The sequence below is a fragment of the Protopterus annectens genome, chromosome 2.part0 (assembly GCF_019279795.1).
Source record: "Protopterus annectens isolate FY-2018-M chromosome 2.part0, PAN1.0, whole genome shotgun sequence".
In the NCBI taxonomy this organism is placed as follows: Eukaryota; Metazoa; Chordata; order Ceratodontiformes; family Protopteridae; genus Protopterus; species Protopterus annectens.
The window spans coordinates 620,374,283-620,399,732 of NC_056728.1; the positions used below are offsets into that span (position 1 = coordinate 620,374,283).

Sequence of the window (25,450 nt, forward strand, 5' to 3'; positions counted from 1 at the left end):
TGCGTATCAACCCTGCTTCTGCGGCCCAAGCTCTGACATCTAGTCAACTAGGAATGCCCACATTCTGAAACAGGCAAGCAGATTCAGTGGGCACATCCACAGATTCAATAGAGTGTGGGATATGCGAGAGGTTCAAGTGAGTCTGACTCTAAGAAGCCAACGCACTGTTTCACTTCCTGAGAGACTCTGCATATCAAGTAGGAAAGGGAGGAGAGACAAACCACAAAGGAGCCCAGTACTGTATTTATCTTGGTTGTTTATTTTCGGGGATAGAACACTGGTCTGTATGAATCTTGTGATCATCTTCCAACCATGAATTTAGTGGAACTGGCACATAATGACCATCTAAGATAGAGTAACTTTGGCTAATTTTAGTTCTGCGAATGAGCAATTAATTCGAGAGAATGGCCAGCAAGCCAAAGATATGAAGGAAGGAAGGCAAGGTTTATTCTGGAAATCTAGCTACAGGGGGAAAAAATCTCCACGTTGAAAAACAGTATCCTGGGCCAGAAAAAACATACCGGTTAAGTACCTGTGCAAATCATGACAGGGATGAACTGGCCAGATCTCCATGCTGGAAGAAGAACCGTGAGTTTGTCGAGTTGGAGGGATGTTTTGTATACAAAGATGCTGCACTGGCTCAACAGTTCAAATCCAAAGGTTTTCGGATTTCAGAAAAGCCTGACAGTTTCCTGTCGGATCCTAGGTTTAGGATTTGAAGAAGTTTTGTTAAAAATGCATTGGCACTACTGCTGGGATCTGAAGGGGGTTCAGATCTGAGAAGTGCCTGACACGTGTCTGTTGGATACAATCCTGGGCCATAGCACTAGGGAAAGAAGGAAAGACGCCACGGTGGAACCATATGGGGGTTTGCAAACTAGGAGCAAGCACAAATCTCCGAGGCAAAGCTGTCTACTTAGCTATAAAAGTGGACCCAGTCTCAGGGCTCAATCTCATGGAGCCAAGGCAGAGTGGATCATCCAGAACTCCACACCTGCTGAAGCTTCCCAGATGAAGGAAAAACAGAGCAACTCCACTGAGGCAGTGCTTGGAGCACAGTCCCCAAATCTTTGCCCACAGAGCTTGTGACACATACCCTCCCAATCAAGCCACCATGCTTCCCGAGAGAAGAAAAGATAAGCCAATAACTCAACCCCTCAGCTTCATAAATATGGACAAAGTTTATAAGATGGGGATGCTCAGATTTTAAACTCTGTTGTTTCAGTCTAGAAAGCAGCTAGAACAAAAGAAATCTGCTGCTATGTAATCGGGCTAAATACATTAATGTTTATTCAGCTTTCTTTTTAATGCAACAAGAAAAGAAGATCATGGGGTCCGAGGGATATCTCAAATCCGAGGGAAGCCAATGCTAGCAGACTGCTCTGGATCCGAAGAATTGGGATCTGATATCTTAATAATGCATTGCAGAATGGACTGCCATCTGTCAGATCATAGGCTTAAGATCCAATGTGTAAGAGAAGAAAAGTAGCAGTAGTGAAACCGTTCATATCTGATTCGGCTGGATCCCAATACGCTGTGTCTATCAGCCAAGAAAATCCCAGTCTGTCAGATCAGAAGGCACATAATCTGATGAATTAACCACAGAACCGTGGAGAAACACCATAGGGGGAAGCCTGCTGGATCTGAAGAGGGACATGGATCTGGAGGATGACACGGGAGCTTCAGATCCGTGAGCTGGATCCGAGAGCCTTTATTTTATAGCTCTGTAGTCTTAGTTGAGTGGGGGGTGTGCCTCAAAGGAACCTAGTAACCAGCCCTTCTACTCTTCACAGGCTAGGCTACAGTATCTCATTATCATCCACAAAACAAGGCACCTGAGAACTGAGCCCAAGACACTCTGTACTGAAGGTGTGTCCCACTGGCAAGAAACACATACAAGGGGAGTTGTGCAAAGGTTTCTAACAGTAAAAACTGCAGGATCGAAACACCTAGGATTTAATAATTGTGAGATAATCAGCATAGGGACCAAACCTTAGGATCCGAAGGGGTTCTGGAACTTATGATCCAACTTTCTGTTATCTTCGTTTTACTGATGTATATTTTCTTCCTCTAACAGGCATTACAGCCCTGAAGGAAAACCAGTCAGAAGGCTGAAAAGTGCATAAGAAGAGGTGCCTTTAAACTCCTTGCATTGCAGTGAGCAAACCAACCTTTAGTGCTTTAAAAATTAGTACTCTTACAACCTTAGAAGGTTGCTAGAATAAAACAGTTGTGTCACCATTATTTTCTGACAGGTATGCAGTCTGGATATCAAACCTTGTCATGATTTAGTGAATTAAAAAGGAAAAGACCAAGAAAGAGCAAGATTTCTTGACAAGTGAGAGACGATTCAAGACACTTTTTAATTTGTTATGGCAAGGAGAGGAGATGGTCCAAGAATAGAGGCACTTTTTTTTTTTTTTTGAATATTGCTCTTACAACTCTAGAGATTTGAAAAAGTAACAGGTTGTCAAATCTCAGTAGGGAAGGAAAAAAATCGAAAGGGAAATGACTACTCAATGTCAGACTGCAGTTCTTAAAGGTAGAGTCAAAAATCTGAACCTTCTGAGAGAGCGCTATAAAATTTGTCATTACTTAAATTGAGCCTACTGTTAAACAACCTCCAAAACTCTGCACAGACTAGGGTGAAGTAAAAACCAAGCCGCAAGGCAGCAGGCTAAAGACTGACAATCGGAGTTGTAGCAGACTCAAAGGAAACAAACCAGTCAACCTCTTACAACAAATTTCCTAACACAGATACAGAATCTGGATACACCATGACAGACTTAACAAAAGATAGGCAGGAGTCCGCGACCTATAACAACACCTGTCACTTTTACATTATGAGCAAAATAACAAAAAAACATGACCAGACAGAGCTTCCATACAGAAAAATAATGTCTCCCAAGGATGCACAAGCAAGAAACAAGTCCTGAGACCACCAGAGGGCAGAACCAATAACAAAAAATAAAATAAAGGTGCTAACTATGTACTAGCTGACAGAAGAGTACTACTAATGGAAGCCTAAATACCACAAACTCAGTAAATAAACAATATTACAGCCAAAAAAGGCTATAGAGGGAGGTAAGAAACAGTACTGAGAAAGGAAATCTATCAAGTAAAATAAATTCAGGAAAAAAAAACTTAAGCTTCCATACAGCTTGAGAATTAGGAATTTTCTGACCTACAAACTTGATCTGAGGAGCTAGAGGTGGTGTAGTGCATTATAGGAAGAGGGAGAGCTTGAGACTAGGATCTAAAGTCTGGAAAATGTGGCCGAGTCAGCTCAGAGGATCGGATCTGCAACCCATCAGTGAGGAATAATGAGAAGGACAAAATCAGATCATAAGCAGTACATAAAGTCTAAAGTAAGTAGCTAGGCTTAGCTAGGACCAAAAAAAGTTATGTACTCACTATAACGTTCCATGTGAGTTGTTCATATCGCCTTCATTCTTACTGATGGGTTCAGAGCTGATCCTTGGCTTCAACTCGGCCAACTGCAAAAGCTCAAGGTCTTCAACCAGCTCGAGGCCAACTCTCTATCCCATGATGTTTGCTGCCAACTGACTACTTATTACCATTAATACGCCACTCTGAGAGCTGGATAAGAGACAATGCACCATATAACAAAGGTGACGGACCTCAAGTAGACTGGATGGGGGTTGGAGGGTGGGACGCAAGAATGAAGGCGAGATGAACAACTCACATGGAACTTTATGGTGAGTACATAACTTCTTTATGTTAAGTTGTTCTATCTCGCCGTTCATTCTTACTGATGGGTAGCGGCCCAAGCACCATCTTTCTGAGGTGGCTCACAGAAGAATGTTCCTCAGAACTGTGGAACCAAAGGAGGTCCTGTCCCTGGAGGCCTTGTCTACTTTGTAATGAGTGATACAGGTATGAGGTCTTGACCAGGTAGCTGCTGCACAAATAGAATCTAATGGTAACCTTGCAGAAAAGTCTAATGAGGTTGAAACAGCTCTAGTAGAATGGGCCTTTATTTTCTGTTGTAAGGGAGCATTCTCTGAACTATAAATGCAATCAGGTAGCCACCTTGACAGGGTTACTTCTGTTACTGGGGCACCTTTTTTTGACTCCGAAAAAGAAACAAAGAGCTGATCCGTTGATCTGAATTGTTTTGTTCTATCTAGATAAAATCGGAGTTGTCTATGAACATCAAGTTTGTGTAGCATGTGTTCCATCCTATTTGTGTATTTAGGAAATAAAACGGGCAACTCAATGGATTGGTTAAGATTGGTCTCTGAACAAACTTCTGGTAAGAAGGATGGATTAGTTCTGAGCGAAACTTTGTCATTATGGAAAATCAGATAAGGAGGTTTGATGGTCAAGGCCTGCACCTCAGAAATCCTCCGAGCAGAAGTAATAGCTATCAAACAAAGTCTTCCATGAAAGGAATTTCAAATGACAGGATGAGGCTGGTTCGAAAGGAGGTAATATAATTCGGGAGAGAACCAAATTTAGATTCCATGGCATGACTGGGACCTCTGTTGGGTGGTCTCAAATGAATGGTACCTTTAAGAAAGGCTTTAGAGAGTCGAAGTGACATTACATTAGAACCTTGGAAGCCAAAATGATAGTTTGAGATTGCTGCTAAATGAACTCTGATGGTAGCTGCAGAAGCTCCTTCGTTGAAAAGTTTAGTCAGAAATTCCAGTATAGACGGGATCGGAGTTAGCTAGGGATCAACATCATTCTGAGATGCCCATAGAAAAAATCTTTTCCATTTGCGAGGATATAACTTTCTGGTGGATGATTTATGAGAGGATGTTATAATATGTTGGGCCTCCGCTGAGAGGTTGTAAATCCTGGCTATTGTTGGAATTGGAGCAGCCAAGCTGTCAGTTTGAGGGAATGAAGAGAAGGATGAAGAGCCCCAAATGAATGGGTCAGCAGATCCGGAACTGGGTCCAGGATCCAGGATTCTTTCAAGAGATGAGGCAGGAGGAAGGGAAACCAAATTTGCCAAGGCCAGTAAGGGGCTATTAAGATTATGGCACTTCCCAGAGACTTTGCTTTCTGTAATACTTTGGGTATGAGAGGGGGGGGCATAAAGGAGACCCAGGGGCCAATTATGCACCAGTGCATCCCTTGGGGCATCCCCTGGCAGGGGGATCAGGGCAAAGTAGCTGCTGCATTTCGTGTTTGTTGGGGTTGCAAAGAGATCGCAGCAAGGCTGGCCCCACCTGCGGAATATCCATTCTGCTACTTGTTTCTTTAGGGACCACTAGTCAGGCAAAAGAATTGCCCTGCTTAGCTTGTCTGCTATCACACTGGATATCCCCGGGATGTGTGTTGCTATCAGAAAACGCTGGGTGGAATTTGCCCACTGCCATACTCTCAGGGCCTCTCGACACAGGGTATAAGATTTGGTTCCTCCTTGTTTATGTAACAGACCCCTGACATGTTGTCTGTCTGAATTGCAACTGTTCCCGGAGGTAGAGAGTCTTGAAAGGACTGCAACGCTAGAAGTACCGCTCTCATCTCCAGAACATTTATATGTAGATGAGCCTCATGTTTCTTCCACATGCCTTGGGCTGTTCTTCCCTGATAATGCCTCCCACCCTATCAAGGGAGCATCCGTAGTCACTGTGGCTATGGGATTGGGTAGAATGAATGGACGGCCCTGAGTTACCTGTTGAGATGTCAGCCACCACTGAAGGTTCTTCTTGCACGTATTCAATATGATGATTTGGTGTGACATTGGGAGTTCCTGAAAGGACTATTGACAGAATAGGAGCCATTGTAGAACTCGCATGTGCATTCGAGCGAGGGGAATGGCTCTGATAGCTGTCGCCATTAATCCTAGCAATTTGAGTACCATTAAGACTGGGGATTTTGTCCTTGGAAGCAAGTTTAATATTTGTTTTCTTAAGAGACAAACTCTTTCTGGAGGCAGACTTAACGTCATTGAAACTGTGTTTAGTTCTGCTCCTATAAAAACAGTCTGTTGCAATGGCGATAAGGCAGATTTTTTTGAGTTGATGGTAATTCCCAATTGATTGCAGAGATTTAAGGTTGTGTCCCTTGCCTGAATTTGATGCTTGGTGGTGGCAGTGAGGAGCCAGTCATCTAGATATGGAAACACCTGGAATCCCAAACGTCTCAGGTGAGCGGTGACTACTGCCTACATTTGGTGAACACTCTGGGGGCTGTAGTAAGATCAAAGGGCACAGCGTGAAATTGATAATGGCTGGCTTCCAGCCAGAAGTGTTGATGATCCCTGGATGGCCTGTCCATCTTTATGTGGTAGTACACATTCTCTCAATGGTCTTTCCCCAGAAACGGGAGCATTGACTGAAGCGTGACCATCATCTTTTTTACTGATTTGTTTAGTCGGCTGAGGTTCAGAATAGGTCACCAGTCCCCTGTTTTCTTTGGAAGTAAAAAGACCCTTGAGTAAGTTCTGGATCCTCTCTGGTCTGCTGGGACTGGCTGGATGACTCTTTTCTCCAGCAACCTTTGGACCTCTAAGGCTGCTTGGTCCCTGTGACTGGGTGGAACGTCTGGGATTTTTTTACTAGAGGGGGTGGAGTGGCAAAGGGAATTGAGTATCCTCTGGATATTATGCTTTGTACCCAGCTGTCTTTTGTTATTTTTAGCCAGGCGTCTAGGTACAAAGAAAGGCGTCCCCCAACTGCCTCCAGAAGATGAACAGTTGGGTCTCCTTTCAGGAGCGCTGATAGGGCTTGACAAACAACTGATCAATGTCGCCCTGGTTCTGCGGACCCCCTCTGCCGCATGGGCGATGTCTTCTGTTTTTACCCCCTCCTCTGCCTCTATAGGGGGTTTCACCATGAGTGTTCTGGAAAGATCCTTGAGATTTACAGAACCATATCTTTCCACCCCCCTCCCTTGGGGTAAGGTCTATTTGGGGTGGAAAAATGTACTCCGATGGCAGACAAGTTCTTTCCATCTTTTTCACTCCTGGTAAGTGTTTCCTTTACCTTTGGTGTGAAAAGGGATGAACTGTCAAAGGAGGTGTTAATGAAGGAAGACTTAAAGGGTTTTGCATAAGGAACATAAGAGCATCCAGGAATGTCTCCTGAGAACGATTCCTGTACCTGCTGCTCTGCTCGTACCATCAGCTGCATATAACAGACGCATGGACGAGTTCATAATTAAATTAAGAGTGGAGGGCTGGGAAGTTACCTTGTCCGAAACCTCCGCAGCTACTGAACCCTGCAGGGTGTCTCCCAGCTCCATCAGGAGATCCCTTTGTAATCTAGTGAAATGTGTGAGGTAGTTCAGCGATTAAAGGACAAAGGCCGCTGAACTAAACATACGCTTCCCGTATCTGTCCATGATCCTGGATTCTCTATTAGGAGGATGAACAGATGAAGAAGTCTCTGATAATACCTTCTTGGTGGCTGCCGCCACCACCATAGCATCAACAGGCACTCCTTTAGTAGTGTATAGGAGCTAGCAAGTTAGGCTGGTGCACGGCAAGAGCACTTGTTAGACCCAAAATCAGAAAAAAGGCCAGCACCAAGGAAGGTTCAAAAGTAGTTTAATAAAACTGAAACTAGACCGGTTTCAGCAGCAAGGCTTTCATCAGTAGTATAGTCAGCAAAAAGCACTTAGTCATCATCTTATATAATGTTCTCTAAGGCATCTATATGACATCACTTCCTGATAAGTCAAAAATGCAAACAAGGCAAAAGTAATTGAAAAAATACAATCAAGGCAAAAGTAATTGAAAAATACATAGTTCAGTAAACAAAAAGTTTGCCTGAGTTGCATGCATATCTCCAGATTATAATGAAAAAATCCAAAGAGACACAGTATACTGGTATATCAATGATAATAAACAAACTTAATAAAAACATACAATAAAGGGTAAATGCCCAAAAATAAACCCGAAACAAAAGTCAGGTTATAAGAATTCTGGTGTTGAATACCAGCCACAGTATCCTAAAATGAGCTGAAATGCAAAACCTAAGCAATGCAACCTGATAAGAAATAAGTACATATACGTAATGCAAGTGATGGTTAATTACAAATTATAATTTATCATTTAATCCAGGAGGAAAAGCCCCCAAGTTTAATGATCCACCTTTTTCTTTGGTATTTAGGATATCATGCCAACCTGTTTTAAAAGATCGATTCCTATGATATGATCAATGATGGTGAATGTAAATTTGGCAGTGGGATGTTTGATAACATGTCTATATAGTGCATTAGTTAATCTTCTGTTTCAAATGTCACCAAGGTGTTCAGAGATCCTGACACGAAACTGTCTAGACGTTTGGCCAATATAAAATGCATGACATGTACATGTGGCAAGATAAATAATCCAGTCTGAACTGCAGTTGCCAAAAACTGTATGTCGTATATTTGTCCAGTGTTCCTACTAGTGAAAGAAGTAGTTTTGAAAATATAGTTACAAAACTGCAATGTCCACATGGATAAATGCCTGAAAGTTTATCTCCAGTAAGTGTTCTTTGAGTTGGAGTGTGATCCATGACCCTGTTTTTTTTATAGTGTGAAAATAGATTCCCTAAAGTTTTGCCTTTCCTATAGGAAAAATAACATCGTTCTCCGAGATAATCTTCCAACAATGGATGAGAATTCAATATATTCCAGTGAGTATTAATAATATTTACTAAATTGGCACTATTCCTGCCATAAGTGGTGACAAATCTACATACATCTGATTCCTCATTATGAGTTTTAGTATTGTATTGGAGAAGAGAATCCCTGGATTTAGCATTACTAAATTGGACTGCTGACTCCTTTAGTAAGATAAGCTCTGTCTTGAGGGCAAGTAATAAATGTAATAGGCCTCCTGGGTACAGGGTCCGTGGTGTCTGGGGACTCCCATTCCCTTCGAGTGAGTAATTCAAGCAACTCATCAAAGGGTGGAGACACCCAAGAGGTGGAGGGTTGAGACCCAAAAGCCTTCAGGAGGACTGACTCATCATCAGTAGGGTTAAGGGATTTCCAGCCACCCCTCTGTTTAAGAATTTCTAAGATATCTGCAAAGGAGATATCTTCTGAGGGGGACCGTGGGGACCCTTCTGACTCATCCAAGTCAGCATCCGAAGTGACGGACTCCTGTGGGGAGTCCAGATGCTTCCTCTTGTAAAGTCTCTTTCTAGGCACCTCTTCAGTGGGAGCTTCTGGAGAGGTCTCGGAAGAACATGGTTCACCCAATGGGGCTTACTGAGGCTCAGGATCTCTACGCTTTAATGGGGCATGTGATGAAGAGGCAGACACTGGTGCTTTCAGGGAGGGAGCTGACGGAACTGATGGAGTGGTCGTCAGGGTGGACAAGGCCCTCCTCATAGCCTCGAAGGCCCCTCAGTCCTGAGAGGAATCCCTCGTATTCGAAGATTCAATGTAAGTTGCCTGCGCCGGTATGGTGGGCTCTGAGCCAGAGGTCAGGGCTGAACTCACTTGAGCCGTAGTCCCGAGAAGTAAAGTCAGCACCGACAATTCGGTCCTACTATCCTCCCTGGACCTGACTGGTGAGTGTCGACTCTAAGACCCCTTGGTCAGCACCGAAGACATCAGGGCAGTTGGGGCCAAAAAGCCTAGAGTAGGTGTCGGTCCCAAGGGTTCCACGATCATCAGTTCCATGCTCTCCGGCTCCGAAACTATCATGCAGATCGGAGGAGGAACAGAAGATGTTGGGAGGGGACTAAAGTCTGCTCCGAAGCCCCTGGGGTTGGTGCCGATAAAATTTTTGCCAGCACCGGTATCTGTAGAAGCTTCTTCACCACATGGTCCACATCCAAATCAGACAGTCTACTTGAGGCCAGTGAAGAATGTGATGAAGCCACCAATTGTAAAATGGGAGATTTTAATGTATGAGATATCGGCTGCAAGGTTGGGGACCAGCTCCTAACCATAACGACAGTCAGTTCCGTAAACTGTGGAACCGATGTCAAAGCTTTACTAGAGGCTGATTCTGAAGTCGATGGACTCTTCATCGGTTCCATAGGCTTTTTGGAGTGCTTGTCGGACTTATCCAGCGACTCTTGGAAAGAGGATTTTAACAAACCCTTATCCATGAGTTTTCTTTTCCTTTCATGCAACACTCTAGAGCTAAAAGAGTGGCATATAGCACAGCTTTCCTGCAGGTGTACCTCACCCAAACAGTAGACACCATTCAGTATGTCCATCGGTGATGGACATCTTTTGCCCACATCTTGAGCATTTTTTGAAACCAGACTTAGCTTTTTCCTTCTCCTGATGAGACATAGTATCAGAGACAAATATATTTTCAGAAGTACAAAAAAAAAAATACCAACAGTAATATTTCACAAAGTATTGCCCTGTAAATAAGAGGGCTCTAACACTAATATCCACACTGAATCAACAATTAAAGCCTTGTAAAAAAAAAAAAAAAAAAGGCACTGAGAAAATGTAGCTATTAATATAAATTAAAGCTAAGATAAACTATCTGCCCTGTAAAAAAGAAGGGCTCTAATTTAACAGATAACACACACAATATAATTCTAGAGATAGGGAGAAAAAAGGCTCTAATTTAAGAGATACACACACTTAATATAATTCTAGAGCTAGAGAGAATAAAGGCCTAAAGACATGGCCACTAATATCTCATTAATTTAACTACAGACTTAAACTGAGCTAGAGATAGGGAGAAAAAAGGCCTAAAAACACGGCCACTAATATCTAATTATATTATCTATGCTCTAAACTAACTATCTAAATCATTAACTAACAGGCTAAGCTATTTTAAACACTTATTTATCAGAAAAATAAAGTTATTCACTGGCCAGAGCTGGTGAACGTCCGATCAAGTTGCAGTGGCAAAAGAGATCTGGGGGAAGATCAGGGTGCATCATGGGATAGGGAGTTGACCTCGAGCTGGTTGAAGACTTCGAGCTTTTGCAGTTGGCTGAGTTGGAGCCGAGGATCGGCTCCAAACACATCAGTAAGAATGAACGGCGAGATAGAACAACTTCACAATAACAGTTTTAGCTGAGGAAGTCTTTATATCTATGAACATGCTAGGGTATTTTTTTCACAAAGCAGTAACCAGCATTAATGTGCACCTTGTAGTGAGAGTAACAGAAACAAGGGTAGTAGTAGTAACATATATGCAATGTTGGGTGTATAGTACATAGTTCCATCTGAAAAGTCGTTTGCCATATAAGTAAATTTGTATTTATTTATTTATTTAAATTTGTTGACCGGGAGTGTCCGACTGGACGTGGGTCCATTTTCAGCGGAGGCCCGGGGAGAAAAGCTCCACAGTAAAATAAACAGACAGTAGTTACATTGGATTACATAGCGATTAACAATTTAACACAGAAATTACTTACAACATATATTTGGAAGCAGTGCCCAGAAATGTTACAAAATTTTACTTTTTAAATGTTTCTGGCTATGATATACAGCAAGATGATACCGTCTAGTGTTGCAGAGGTAATGACTCTCCCAGAGTGAATAAGAAGTTATGTACCTACCATAACGTTCCATGTTAGTTGTCTTCTTCTCGCCTTCTTTCTTGCTGGATGGGTTCGGAGCCGATCCTCAGCTCCGACTCGGCCAATACCAAAGCTCGAGAGCTAATTCCACCGGCTCGAGGCTCCCCTATATCCCACAATGCTAGGCGGTAACTACTCAGATCTCGTTTGATAGCTAGACCAAGAAATTCTAGTCTCCATAGTATGGAGAAAGGTAACCCACCTCTATATAAACCTGAGTGTAAGCTATCCCAGACCTAACAAAAGGGGGAATAGAGGTGGTAGAACGTGTGGGAATGAAAACTTCCAGAGGAAGATCACAAAATGAATTCCTATCGGTCTGTCCAGGCTTGGGGGAAGGAGGGTGGGACGCAAGAAAGAAGGCGAGAAGAAGACAACTAACATGGAACGTTATGGTAGGTACATAACTTCTTAATGTTAAGTTGTCTATCTCGCCTTCATTCTTGCTGGATGGGACCGTCCTAGCACCTTATCCCGGGTGGCCTATCGGAACAGACTCTTGAGAACAGTGGAACCAAAGTTGGCACGGTTTCTGGAGGCCATGTCCAATTTGTAATGTGAAATGAAGGTATGAGGAGAAGCCCAAGTGGCTGCTGCACAAATGGAATCTATTGGCAGCCTATCCTGAAAAGCTACGGATGTAGCTAATGCCCTAGTTGAATGAGCTCTAGGTCTTGAAGGCAGTTTTTGATGTCTGATCTCATAGATAAAGGTAATTATAGAGGTGAGCCATCTTGAAAGGGATACTTTAGTAACTGGAAGGCCCAATTTCCCTTCCGCATACGATAGAAAAAGCTGATCAGATTTCCTGAATCGTTTAGTCCTGTCTAAATAATATCGAAGTTGGCGGTGAACATCCAGAAAATGTAGCTTTTGTTCCGACCTGTTGGAATAGTTAGGGAAAAAGACGGGGAGATCAATCATTTGGTTTAGGTTTGTTTGAGAGGAAACCTTAGGTAAAAAGGATGGATTAGTACGGAGGGATACCCTATCTTTGTGAAACACTAAGTAAGGAGGACGACTGCACAGAGCATGGAGTTCAGATACCCTTCTCGCTGAAGTTATGGCTACCAGAAAAAAAGTGTCTTCCATGAAAGCAACTTCAGAGAACATGAAGCCGCTGGTTCGAAAGGGGGAAGGATTAAGGATACCAGAACCAAGTTCAAGTCCCATTGAGGCGGGGGATCTTTGATTGGAGGTTTGAGAAGAAAACGCCTTAAAAAGGCTTTGCAGAGCTTGTGAGCCATGATGCTAGACTCCGAGACACCTACATGATAATTAGATATAGCAGCCAGTTGAACTCTAATGGTAGATGAAGAAGAGCCTAAATGAAAGAGTTCTGCTAGAAAGTCTAGAATAGACTGGATAGGTGCAGTGAAGGGATCTATATTTTTTGATGTTGCCCAAAAGGAGAAGCGTTTCCATTTGCTATTATAAATCTTCTGGGTAGAAGATTTATGAGAGGCTATCAAGATATCTTGGACCGAGCGAGATATTAAGGGAAGCCTGGCTAAGGTCGGAATCGGAGAAACCACGCTGTGAGGTTGAGAGAATGAAGAGATTGGTGCAGCTGGCCCGACTGGTGGGTCAACAGATCTGGCACTGGGTCCAGATGCCAAGGCTGCTCCAAAAGGTAACGATGAAGGAACGGAAACCATATCTGTCGAGGCCAGTACGGGGCAATGAGGATCATTATCACTCTCAAGGCGATAGCTTTCTGAATTAGTTGAGTTATCAGTGGAAAAGGGGGAAAAGCATACAGAAGACCCCAGGGCCAATCGTGGACTAGAGCGTCTCTGGTGGGATGGCCTGGTAATGGGAAGAGAGTGAAGAAGTTGTGACACTTGCTGTTTTGGGGAGTAGAGAAAAGATTGCAGCAAGGCTGGCCCCATCTTTGGAACACTTCCTCCAGCACTGATTTCTTCAGAGACCACTTGTGGGACATGAGAATTGCCCTGCTCAACTTGTCTGCAATCACGTTGGACTTCCCGGGAATGTGCGTTGCTACCAGAAAACGCTGAGAAGAGATCGCCCATTGCCAAAGTCTGAGTGCCTCTCGACATAAGGGGTATGATCTGGTTCAGCCTTGTTTGTTGATGTACCACACTACGGACATGTTGTCCATCTGAATTGCAATAGTCCCTGTGGGAAGAGAGTCTTGAAGGGCTTGCAACGCTAAAAGCACTGCTCTCATCTCTAAGACATTTATGTGCAAGTGGCACTCGAAAGGTTGCCACGTGCCCTGGACTGTCCTGCCCTGATAATGCCCCCCCCCACCCGATCAGGGAGGTGTCTGTTGTCACTGTGGCGACTGGGGGGGATGAGTGAAGGGTCTTCCTTGGAGAACCTGAGGTGATGTAATCCACCAAGACAGTTGATTCTTGCATGATTGAGTTATAAATATGGTGTGGGACATCGGGAGCTGTTGGAAGGACCAGTGAGTAAACAGCATCCATTGGAGGATCCTCATGTGAAAGCGAGCTAAGGGGAGAAGAGGGATAGCTGCTGCCATGAGTCCTAATACCTTCAAAACTAGTCTGGCTTTGACTTTGTTGCATTGTAAGAGAAGGTAAACTTGCTTGCGGATGTCTGACACTCTTTGCTCTGTAAGTCTGGCTGAAAGATTGAGTGTGTCTAAGGTGGCGCCTATAAAGGTAATAGATTGACAAGGCGACAAGGCAGATTTTTCGAAATTTATTGAAATGCTTAGAGCTTGGCAAGTTTGGATAGTGAAGTCTCTGGATAGAAGTAGTTGATGTCTGGTTGTGGCAGTAAGGAGCCAGTCGTCTAAATATGGAAACACCTGGAATCCCTGACGTCTCAAGTGAGCCGCGACCACTGCCATGCATTTGGTAAACACTCGGGGGGATGTAGTGAGACCAAAGGGCAGGGCTCTGAACTGCTAGTGACTGGCTCCCAGCCTGAAGCGGAGAAATCTCCTGGAGCGTCTGTTCATCTTGATATGGTAGTACGCGTCCTGAAGATCTATCGAGCACATCCAATTGTCCTGACCCAAGAAGGGTAGAATGGACTGTAGCGTGACCATCCGGAATTTTGTTTTTCTGACATACTTGTTTAAGTTGCTGAGATCCAGTATGGGTCTCCAGTCCCCTGTTTTTTTTTGGTACCAAAAAGAATTTGGAGTAGATTCCGGATCCTTGTTGGTCTGCTGGAACTGATTGGATAGCTCTTTTTGATAGCAGCTTTGAAATTTCTAGTGCTGCTTGTTCCCTTAAACTGGGTGGAACGTCTGGAAGGGATCCTTTGGGTTGGGATGGAAAGTGAATAAAGGGAATTTTGTAACCCTCGGATATGATCGACTGCACCCATTTGTCTTCTGTAAGGGAAAGCCAGGCTTTTGGGTGCAGGGATAATCTTCCCCCAACTGCCTCCGAAGGTGGACAGCCGGGCAGCTCCTCAGGGATGCTGAAAGGGTTTATCAGAGAATGTTTCTCTGCTACCCTGGTTTTGCAGACCTCCTCTGCCTCTAGGGCAGCGTCTATTGTTATTCCCCCCTCTGCCTCTAGAGGGGAATTGACCTTGTGCGTCAGATGAGACTCCCTGGGTTTGTTTGCGGAACCACATTTTCCCTCCCTTCTGACCTTTGGGATAAGGCCTACAAGGGGTAGAAAAACGGACTCCCACGGCAGAGAGAGTCTTACCTTCCACCTCGCACCTAGTCAATGTATCCTTCACCTGAGGACCAAACAAGGATGATCCATCAAAGGGGGAATTGGTGAAGGACGCCTTGAAAGGATCCGCAAACTTGCACAGCCGCATCCAGGCGTGACGTTGTAAGGCAACGCCTGTGCCTGCGGCTCTACTTGCCCCATCCGCAGCATATGAGATAAGCCACATGGAGGAGTTAACGATGGAGTTCAGTGTTGCCAACTGGGAGTTCATTTTGTCTTGGAACCGCTCAGCTGTTGGATCCTTTATCGCTTCACCCATATCCTTGAGTAAATCTCTCTGGAGACAAGTGAAGTGACATAAGTAGTTCAGCGACCACATCGAAAAGGTCGCTGATGAGAACATCCGCTTACCGTACCTGTCCATGGTCCTAGATTCCTTGTTAGGAGGATGGACAGGTACCGAAGGATCGGCTAACTCCTTCATAGTGGCCGCGGCCACCACCATGGCATCAACGGGGACACCTTTAGATAAAAAGTCTTTATCTTTAGGGGCAGTAATAAACTTTGACGGCCTCCTCGGGGTGGGTTCCACTGAATCAGGGGCCGTCCAGGCCTTCCTTGCCACCACTTCCATAACGGGGTCAAAGGGAGGGGACACCCAGGAGGTGGAAGGGCGAGAGCCGAACGCCTCAAGGTACACTGACTCATCCTCTGAAGGCTTAAGGGCTGGCCAGTTCCCCCTCTGTTTCAGGATCTCAAGGATGTCAGCAAAGGAGACATCCTCAGAGGGGGATCGAGGGGAACCTTCAGATTCCTCTAAGTCAGTGTCAGAGGTGATAGACTCAGGGGAGTCAATGAGCTTCCTCTTGCACTGCCTCTTCCTAGGGGGTTCTCCTACTGGGTCAGGAGAGGCCTCGGAAGAGAAGGAAATTCCCAATGGGGAAACTTAAGGAGTTGGCTCTCTGCGGTCTGATGCAAGGGGGTGGGTAGAAATCACCGCAGGCACTGAAGATGGAGGGGCTGACGGAGCCGACTGTGGGGCAGACACTGGTTCTAGCACGCTCCGCATGACCTCGAAGGCACCCCTATCGGGCAAGGCCAGTGGTCCCCGCTCCAAAGAGACAAGGACCCCCCCCCGGCACCGACAGGGACGGCTCCGAGGCCGATGTCGGAGCCAAACTCACCAGCGCCGAAGCCCCAAGAGGGAGAGCGGGGTCGGACAAGGGTCCGATGCCACTCGCCTCCTCGGAGCCGACGAGGGAAGCTCGGTGCCGACATCCCTCCAAAGAGGAGATTGGAACAGACGGAGCCGAAAAGCAAGGTATCGGTTCCGACGCGACGACAGTCATGGCTCCGATGAGCCCCGGCTCCGAGCTCAAAGGAGTCGGAGGAGGGACAAATTGAGGGACAGAAATAGCCGCTGACTGTTGAGTCGGGCTATGCAGCAGTTGGGCCAGTGTCTCGGACTTGAGAAGTCTACTCACTACCCTTTGTAAATCGTGGTCAGATAGCCTGGAAGACAGTGAGGAATGCGATCTATGGCTCCATTCCGAAAGAAGAGGGGATCCCGGTGCCGAGTGAACGGAGCCGATGGAGGGGGACCTAGACCTCTTCCTCGAAGGTGGCTCTGATAAGACTATCGGAGCCTACTGAGTCTTATCAGCCTCGGCTCCGGATGGAGCCGAGGTAACAGTATGAGGCTTGGAAACATCGGCTCCAGCCGGAGCCGATGTCGAAGCAGTTTTGATGCTTCCAGAGGACGGCTCTGAAGCCGGAGCCGACTGTCTGGAAGTCTTAGAAGGCTTCCCCGACACAGACTGGGTCGGGGGGCCTCCAGGCTTTAACAAGCCACGCAAAATCAATTTATTTTTGCGTTCCTGCAGGACTCTAGGGCTGAAACCATGGCACACAGCACATGAGTCCTGCAGGTGCAAAGGTCCCAGGCAATACACACAAGAAGTGTGACCGTCTGTCAGAGACATTTTCTGACAGCACGAGTCACACTTCTTGAAGCCTGAGACCTTGGAGTCCTTAGACATACTAAAGCCCTAAGTAAGAAACACTCACACACACACACAGGCCTTTAAGAAAAAAAAATATTAATTTCCAGTCACACTAAAGGACTAGGAGAAGGAGGGGAAAGGGCCTAAGGCCTAAAGTTAAAGGGGAATAAAGGAAGGGATTATGGGCAAAAGAGGGTCGATCTAATGTAATAGAGAATTAAAACTAAAAGTTATACTAAGGGAAATAATAGGGGTCTAAAGATTTGAGAAAATAGAAAAAAATTTTCGCTGACCTGCCAGAGCCGGTAGAAAAGCACCTCGTCAGCTAAGCGGCAAACGAGATCTGAGTAGTTACCGCCTAGCATTGTGGGATATAGGGGAGCCTCGAGCCGGTGGAATTAGCTCTCGAGCTTTGGTATTGGCCGAGTCGGAGCCGAGGATCGGCTCCGAACCCATCCAGCAAGAATGAAGGCGAGATAGATAACTTAACATGCTATATTATACTGCCTCTCATTCTCAGTGCAATGAACGTATAAAGCACTCACAATCCTGGACCTAAGCAACTTTGAATATAAAGTACTTTAGAAATACCTTTAACAAATACCAAACTGCTCTACATGTTTAATAAAGCTGCAAATGTTTACACCAGTAACCTCGCTGTACGTCTGGTTGACTGCATTACATCTTAGTTTTACTATAACCAACCCCAAGGCATTAATGGTTATAACTCAAGTGTCCATTTGGCTAAGAAACCCAGGCAGCAAATAATATTCACAGACCTGCAGTGCAGTACTAATCAAATACAACATCCTTACAAAACAGCCAATTAATCCTGCTGTTAAATGCTTCCTTGTACCACCATTCCAATGCATATTTAGCAAAGGGAAGTGTTAGTGTTGTTACTCAGGAAAATGCTATACCACGTAGCACCCTGTACAAAAGGTTTGAAACATTTGCAGGGGGGAAAAAAAGAGCATTATCTTACCGGTAAAAAGAGGACTTAAAGATGGCTGCAGCGCATCTTTGGATGTAAGCGTTAACATCTTATTTTTTTCTGTTGTACTCTGGCATTTGGAAGACGCTTGCCTGCACTGAGGACTTTGCTTTTTAGCTGCATGATTTCCTTCCTGGTCAGCTTCATTGTCACACCTTCCTTCAGTGCTGCTAACTTCTTCACTAGCTAATGGAACAGAAGCAACTGAAGATGCCGAACGAAGAATTTTTCCTGTCTTTGCTGGAGATGTCTGCACTTCAGCTGTATTTTTTCTTTGTTTTCCTCTGGGATGCTCTGCAATACATCAGATCCAAAGAAGCTTAAAAAAATCAAACGATTATTTATCTCAGCCATGAAGTTTTTAAATTTATCAACTACTATAACATAAGTAAACAAAAAAAAAATTGAGAAAAAAATGGCAGCTTATATTTAAATATATTTCAATAACTAACACATGTAATATTTTGAGTGGCCCCACGGTTAACACATTTGACAATGATATTGAGATAAGAGGACTATCAATTTCCAATAATGACACTAGTGTACATAAAGGGTGGCTGTACTACTGAGATACTGCCTTTCAGATGGAATATTAAAATTAAGTTTATTAATTTCATAATATTACTTATCTGCGAACACAGATGGATACAGATTCCTTAAGATTAAACGACTAAACCTATATTTACAGTCCCAATCAAGTAGACAGGTGATATTTTAATGGAAAGAAGATGTTAGCATGTTGTTAGCATATCTGACACTTCAACAGAAGTCAATTCCATAACTGGGGATTAACTGCATAACAAATAGGTATATCTTAAATAAGTTAAGTGCGAACTTGTATACCGTGGCAGAAAAATAATTTCTAGAATTTTCTTTAGCTCTAATCCTAAAAGTCCCTTTAAGCTAGATAGTTTATGTCTAAGTACATATATGATAAAATTAGTGCTACAAAAGTTTTCACCTTTTCACTGTACAGTAATCCTCTAAACACAGACATTTTCTTAAGAGAGCTGTTTTTGCACTCGCAACACTGTGACTTCACCCAAGTTGGAAACACAAAAGTCACTACGGTTATGTTTTTGTTTTATACAGGTTTAAATTAAAAAGATCACCACAGGAAGCAATAGATCTGTAAAAGCCAAAAAACCCAGAGCTGTTGGACATGCTACACCTAAAGAAATCCCAATCCCTCCAAGCTACATGCTCTAGGGACCTAAACCTTGTCACCACAGTAAACAGGACATGCTGGAGGAATAGATTTCTGTCCCAGAGACTTCTCATACTCTGGAACATGCTAGCCATCTATGTCAAGCGAAGTTCTTCATTAGCACTCTTCAGGAAAAATCTTGAGGAGTGGATGGGAAATAAGAAATACACCCCGGGGATCACTTCTGTGTCTCTGCTCGACAGTGGCACAGGAAAATAACTTTCTTGGGTGGCGTAAGCCAGGGAACCTTGTTGGCTAGGCTTAAGTAGGCCCTTGGGCTGATAGCCTAGTACCTACCTATGAACCAAGTTGTTTTAGAACTCTAAATTTGATCAAACTGCTTTCTCCCTGAAAGAAAATTTAATATGAATAATAGTACCACGGCTTTTCATTTTCTCAACTCTCGCAAATACAACACCGTTTGGCAAAACAGGGTGCTCATGTTTGTATCAATCAAATATCACCTTAACATCTGTGACAGCTGAAATTTAATCCTAACTCACCTACCCATGGAATAATTCTTGTTGGATAACTATTAATCTTATCAGTATCGCATGAAAAAAAAACAATACATCCCATCTTGCACTGAGTGGCACACATTGACAATCGATGGTACTGCAACTTAAGAAAGGTTAAAAAGACAGCAATAAATAGGAAGAATCATAGGACAGCACAAAAGGGGAAATTAAAGCTGTGTAACTAAACCTATCATAACATTAGATGTTCGAATGTTCATTGCTGCAGTAGCCTTAGCTAAGTGGGATATATCCTGCTAAGGATATCATAATCGACCTGCCTCCAAAGCTTCAAAGGCACATTCCAAAAATTCAAACCATTAGTCAGCTTGAGCTGAGCCAAATAAAAAGAGGCTCAAGCCCTTCAGACATTTCATGCCAACTGTGACAGAGTGGCTACAGCCCTAAAAAGGTCAATGCAAGAAAGTTAAAAAAATTGTGTGTGTGTGTGTGTGTGTGTGTGTGTGTGTGTGTGTGTGTGTGTGTGTGTGTGTGTGTGTGTATGCTTTCACTTCATAATCTCGAAATGCTGAAATACCGAATTTCGTATTCCAATACCATGAAGCCGAACGATTCACAATACCGAAACCCACAATCACGAACATATATACACCACAAAACGCACACACCATTCCACCCACAGCACACAAACCACACAACCCTACACTACATATAAGTGCACCCCCACACCCCCCTACTTATATATACCAACTCCGAGATCGCACATAACATAAAAAAACAAAACACAAGACTCACACCACGGCATTCTCCACTCACTCGCACACAAATACACATCACATATACACAAACACCAACAAATCCAACACTCACACTCATACTTACAACTCCCTACTCTTACCCACACATACAGTGTACAAAAACACACACAAAGACTCACTCACCTGCAATTTTAGGCACCATAACACTACACGCAACATACTGGAAATGCATAAGTGCGGATTCAAGATATTCAAATTCGCTCTTATGCACTTTCGGCATTCTGAATTTTCGGCTTCATGATCTTGGAATGCTGAAATTTGGTATTTCAGCATTTCGAGATTATGAAGTGAAACAATATATATATATATATATATATATACACACACACACACACACACACACACACACACACACACACACACACACACACAGTGGATATAAAAAGTGTACAGACACCTGTTAAAATGCCAGGTTTTTGTGATATAAAAAGAAACCATAATACATAATTTCAAAACTTTTCCCACCTTTAGTGTGACCTATAACCTGTACAATTCAATTGAAAAACAAATCTGTTGAGGAAAAATATAAAAACCAAAAAATGTACAATAAGCTGGTTGCACAAGTGTGCGCACACTTAAACTAATACTTTGTTGAAGCACCTTTTAATTTAATTACAGCATTCAGTCTTTTGGGGTACACACCTGCCATCATTTAAAGAGACTCTGATTAACCCCAAATAAAGTTCAGCTGTCCTAGTAGGATTTCACTGACATTTACTCAGTTGCCTGCTACAGCAAAAGCCATGGTTCGCAGAGACCTTACAAAGTATCAAAGGGATCTCATTGTTGAAAGGTATCAATCAGGAGAAGGGTACAAAAAAATTTCCACAGCGTTGGATATACCACGGAACAGTGAAGACAGTCCTCAGAAAGTGGAGAAAATACGGGACAATAGTGACGTTCATAGGTTCATAGATTAGTACTAAGCTAACTGCCCTTGCGAGCCATTTTAAGCCTAGCCAATTATCCCTTGTGAGACTCAAACCCTGTACCTTGTGTTTGCAAGGCAAACACCTTAACCATTAGGCCACCCTCCCAACCCAACGTTGAAAAGAACTGGACTCCCCTCCAAAATTAATGAAAAGACAAGACAAAAAATGGTCAGGGAGGCTGCCAAGAGGCTTGCAGCAACACTGAAGGAGCTGCAGAAATTTCTGGCAAGTACTGGTTGTGTACTACATGTGACAACAATCTCCCGTATTCTCCACATGTCTGGACTACGGGGCAGGGTTGCAAGACATTAGCCTTTTCTTACACAGAAAAACATCCAGGCCAGGCTAAAATTTGCAAAACAATACATCAAGTCTCCCAAAAGCATGTGGGATAATGTGTTACGGCCTGATGAGACCAAGGCTGAACTTTCTGACCACAATTCCAAAAGGGACATTTGGTGCAAAAACAACACTTCGCATCACCAAAAGGACAGCATCCCCACGTTGAAGCATGGTGGTGGCAATATCATGCTTTGGGGTTGCTTTTCTTCAGCTGGAACTGGGGCTTTAATCAAGGTGGAGGGAATTATGAACAGTTCCAAACACCAGTCACTTTTGGCCCAAAACCTTCAGGCATCTGCTAGAAAGCTGAAGATGAAGAGGAATTTCACCTTTCAACATGACAATGACCCCAAGCATACATCCAAATCAACAAAATAATGGCTTCACCAGAAGAAAATTAAAGTTCTGGAATGGCCCACCCAGAACCCAGACCTAAACCCAACAGAAAATCTGTGGACTAACCTGAAGAAGGCTGTGCACAAGAGATGTCCTCACAATCTCACAGATTTGGAGCGCTTTTGCAAGGAAGAGTGGGTAAATATTGCCAAGTCAAGATGTGCCATGCTAACAGACTCCTACCCAAGAAGACTGAATGCTGTAATTAAATCAAAAGGCACTTCAACAAAGTATTAGTTTAAGGGTGTGCACACTTATGCAACCAGTTTATTGTACATTTATTTTTTATATTTTTCCCCCAACAGATTTGTTTGTTTTTCGATTAAATTGTACAGGTTATAGGTCACATTAAACATTGGAAAAGTTTTGAAATGATTCATAGTGGTCTTATTTTTTATATCACAAAAACATGGCATTTTAACAGGGATGTGTACACTTTTTATATCCACTCTACACACACACACACACACACACATATATATATATATATATATATATACATATATATACACATACACATACGTACACACATCCATCCATACACAACCCCTTTTTCCCACTTTTATACATAGTGTCGGGGTGTCACTTCAACAGTGACAATCATCTAGAGCCTTGGTTTACACTGCTGGGTGGCTAGTACTGCGACGGTAATTCATCCGTACCATATATATCTATATACATGTCATATTTTACATGAGCAAGGACACACACACTCACCCTAGCAACAGAAACATATGAAAATAAGGGGGATGGGAGAAAGAGGGAGTGACTACAGCAGCAGTGATCATTCTAACATCTCCTTTTACCGTACGTTTACTTACAAAACTGTACTATTTTCATCATTATCACTTCTGCAGTAGCCTTAGCTATATGGGTAGATTACCGTAGTTTTAACTGACTGGGATGAGGATGGATAAGGTCTAACAAAGCTGATCTTAGACTTGGAAAAGGAATCTAGTTTATAGTGCTTTGTAAAGGTATGCACAGAGGACCAATTAGCTGCTTTTAGAACACAAAAAGAATCCAACCCTTTCCAAAAAGCCACAGATGAAGCCAAGGCCCTGGGAGAATATCTTGATCCTGCCTGGCATTGCCTTGCTGTGGTAGAAATAACAAAGTGACAGCATGAGGCAACCATTTGGAAATAGTCTGCTTTGACATCGGTCTTTGGTTCACCCCACATCAATGATGCATTACGCCACAAATTGACTCCACTGTGTCCTATCAGCTACTGCTTCTTTAGCTTCCTTCCACGTGATATTCAGGTAAGGAAGATCTCTTGTTACAACTCCTTTCTAGTTTTGTCAAGGTCTGCCTGGTCTTCTCTTGTATCCAGCTAGTTCCCAGTTGAGGGACTGTATAGGAATCCTGCTAGTGTCCATGCAGTTAACATGACCAAACCCAAGATAGTCTTCTCTTCATAATAATATTTTCACGTTTCCATTTCCAAGATCTCCCTTTTTTGGTAAAGGGATGATGGTGCCATTTTTCCATTCATTGGGTACCTTTTCTTGAATCCATATGTTGTTCAAGAGACCTGAAATATTGCACTGAAGACATAGCATACTTCAGCAACTCTGATTGTATCTAGTCTGTTCCAGGAGCTTTTCCATTCTTTAGTTTGGCTATGGCTTCCTTTACTTCAATCTCACTAAAGTCTTCCAAGTTCACATCCAGAATCATTGTTAACACTTGGCCATCATTGCCAAACTCATGCAAATATATCTGGCGTGGGGCAGTTTAGCACAGATTAAAAATGTTCTTGCCATGCCTTTAATTGTACCTCTTGTATTTTTGCAGTTTTTCCATTTGCTAATCTAATAGGTGGCCTCTGTTTATTCTCATCAGTAAATTCTTTGGCAACACAATATAATGTTCTGGTATTTCCAGTTGCTTCCACTGTTTCTGCCTATTGCCACTTTCTCAACCCATAACATTTTGTCATTCTTGCACATCCTTTTGACCAGTTTATCTTTCTGTTTATAATCTTCAATCAAAATGTCTAATGACTGGCCAGTTTGGTATTCCTGCTCTAGTCTTTATTTGCAATCATATCATGAATCAATGGCTTTCCAAGTTTCAACCATTATCAGTATTTCTTTTCTTTTGCCTCTCCTAAACCCAATTGTTGCTTCTGCACTCTCTTTGATGACTGTCTTGAACTGTTCCCATTATTGTTCAATGCCACCATCTACACTCTGTAGGGCAGAGAATCGGTTTTGGGCCTTGATGTTGTATCTGGTTTGCACATCAGGTGATGTCAACATGTTGGTGTTAAATCAAGGAGATAGTGGCATTTTCTTTTGGTTCTTGAATTTTGTTTTCATTGATGCAACCACAAGGTAGTGATCAGATGCGACATCAGCTCCCCGTTGTACTCTGACATCTTGAAGCATACTCACTCATCAGTGAGATATACAAATGTGATCAATCAGATTCACAGTATATCCGTTGCGTGAACAACATGTTCCCTTATGAATTTCTTTATGTTCAGACATGCTGCCTCCAGCTTTAAGATGATCATCACTACAGAACTGCAGCAATCTAAAACCATTATCCATTCGGTTTCCTAAAGCAGCAGAGCCAATCGTGTTCAAATCCCTGTCTGTTGCTTCCGATATGAGCACAGAAATCACCCATCACAATTCTAAGGTCATAACTGGGAACTGAGGACATCACATCTTGTAGCTGTTCATAAAATTCTTCCTTTTCAGTATCTGTGGTGGCTTCTGTTGGTGCATAAACTTGTAGTAACGTTTGTTTGGTGAAATGGTGCTGTAACCGTACAGAAATAATTCTGTCACTGATTGGTTTCCAACTGACTAAAGTTTTTGATGCCTCCTTGCTAAGCAGTATGCCAACTCCATTCTCATGCCTATCACCACCAGAAAACAGGACGGTGAGATCTTCTGAAATAATCTTGCCTGATCCAATCCATCACATTTCACCGATTCCAACAACCAATAAAATGCAACAATTCATCTTGTGTATGATTTGTGCCAATCTACCAGTGCTATAGGCAGTACGAACATTCCAAATGCCGAGATGTGCATTTGATTTAGCAGTCAGGATTTCCCTTGTTGAGGGCCTAACTTCCTTTTGGCTTTCATCAGATCCCTTCATCAAGTTGCAAGTTTTCTGGTTCAAAGATATTGCAATTGGCTTTCTCCTGC

The 25,450-nt window shown here is 43.2% G+C and overlaps 1 protein-coding gene across 1 annotated transcript in view; it reads right to left on the bottom strand.

Moving 5' to 3' along the window:
• LOC122792761 overlaps positions 1 to 25,450 on the bottom strand; it is a 1,018,830-nt gene that overhangs the window by 202,342 nt on the left and 791,038 nt on the right. The window contains exon 10 of the mRNA XM_044060334.1: positions 18,098 to 18,400. Coding sequence (XP_043916269.1) covers positions 18,098 to 18,400 — 303 coding nt within the window. The remainder of the gene's footprint in view (positions 1 to 18,097; positions 18,401 to 25,450) is intronic.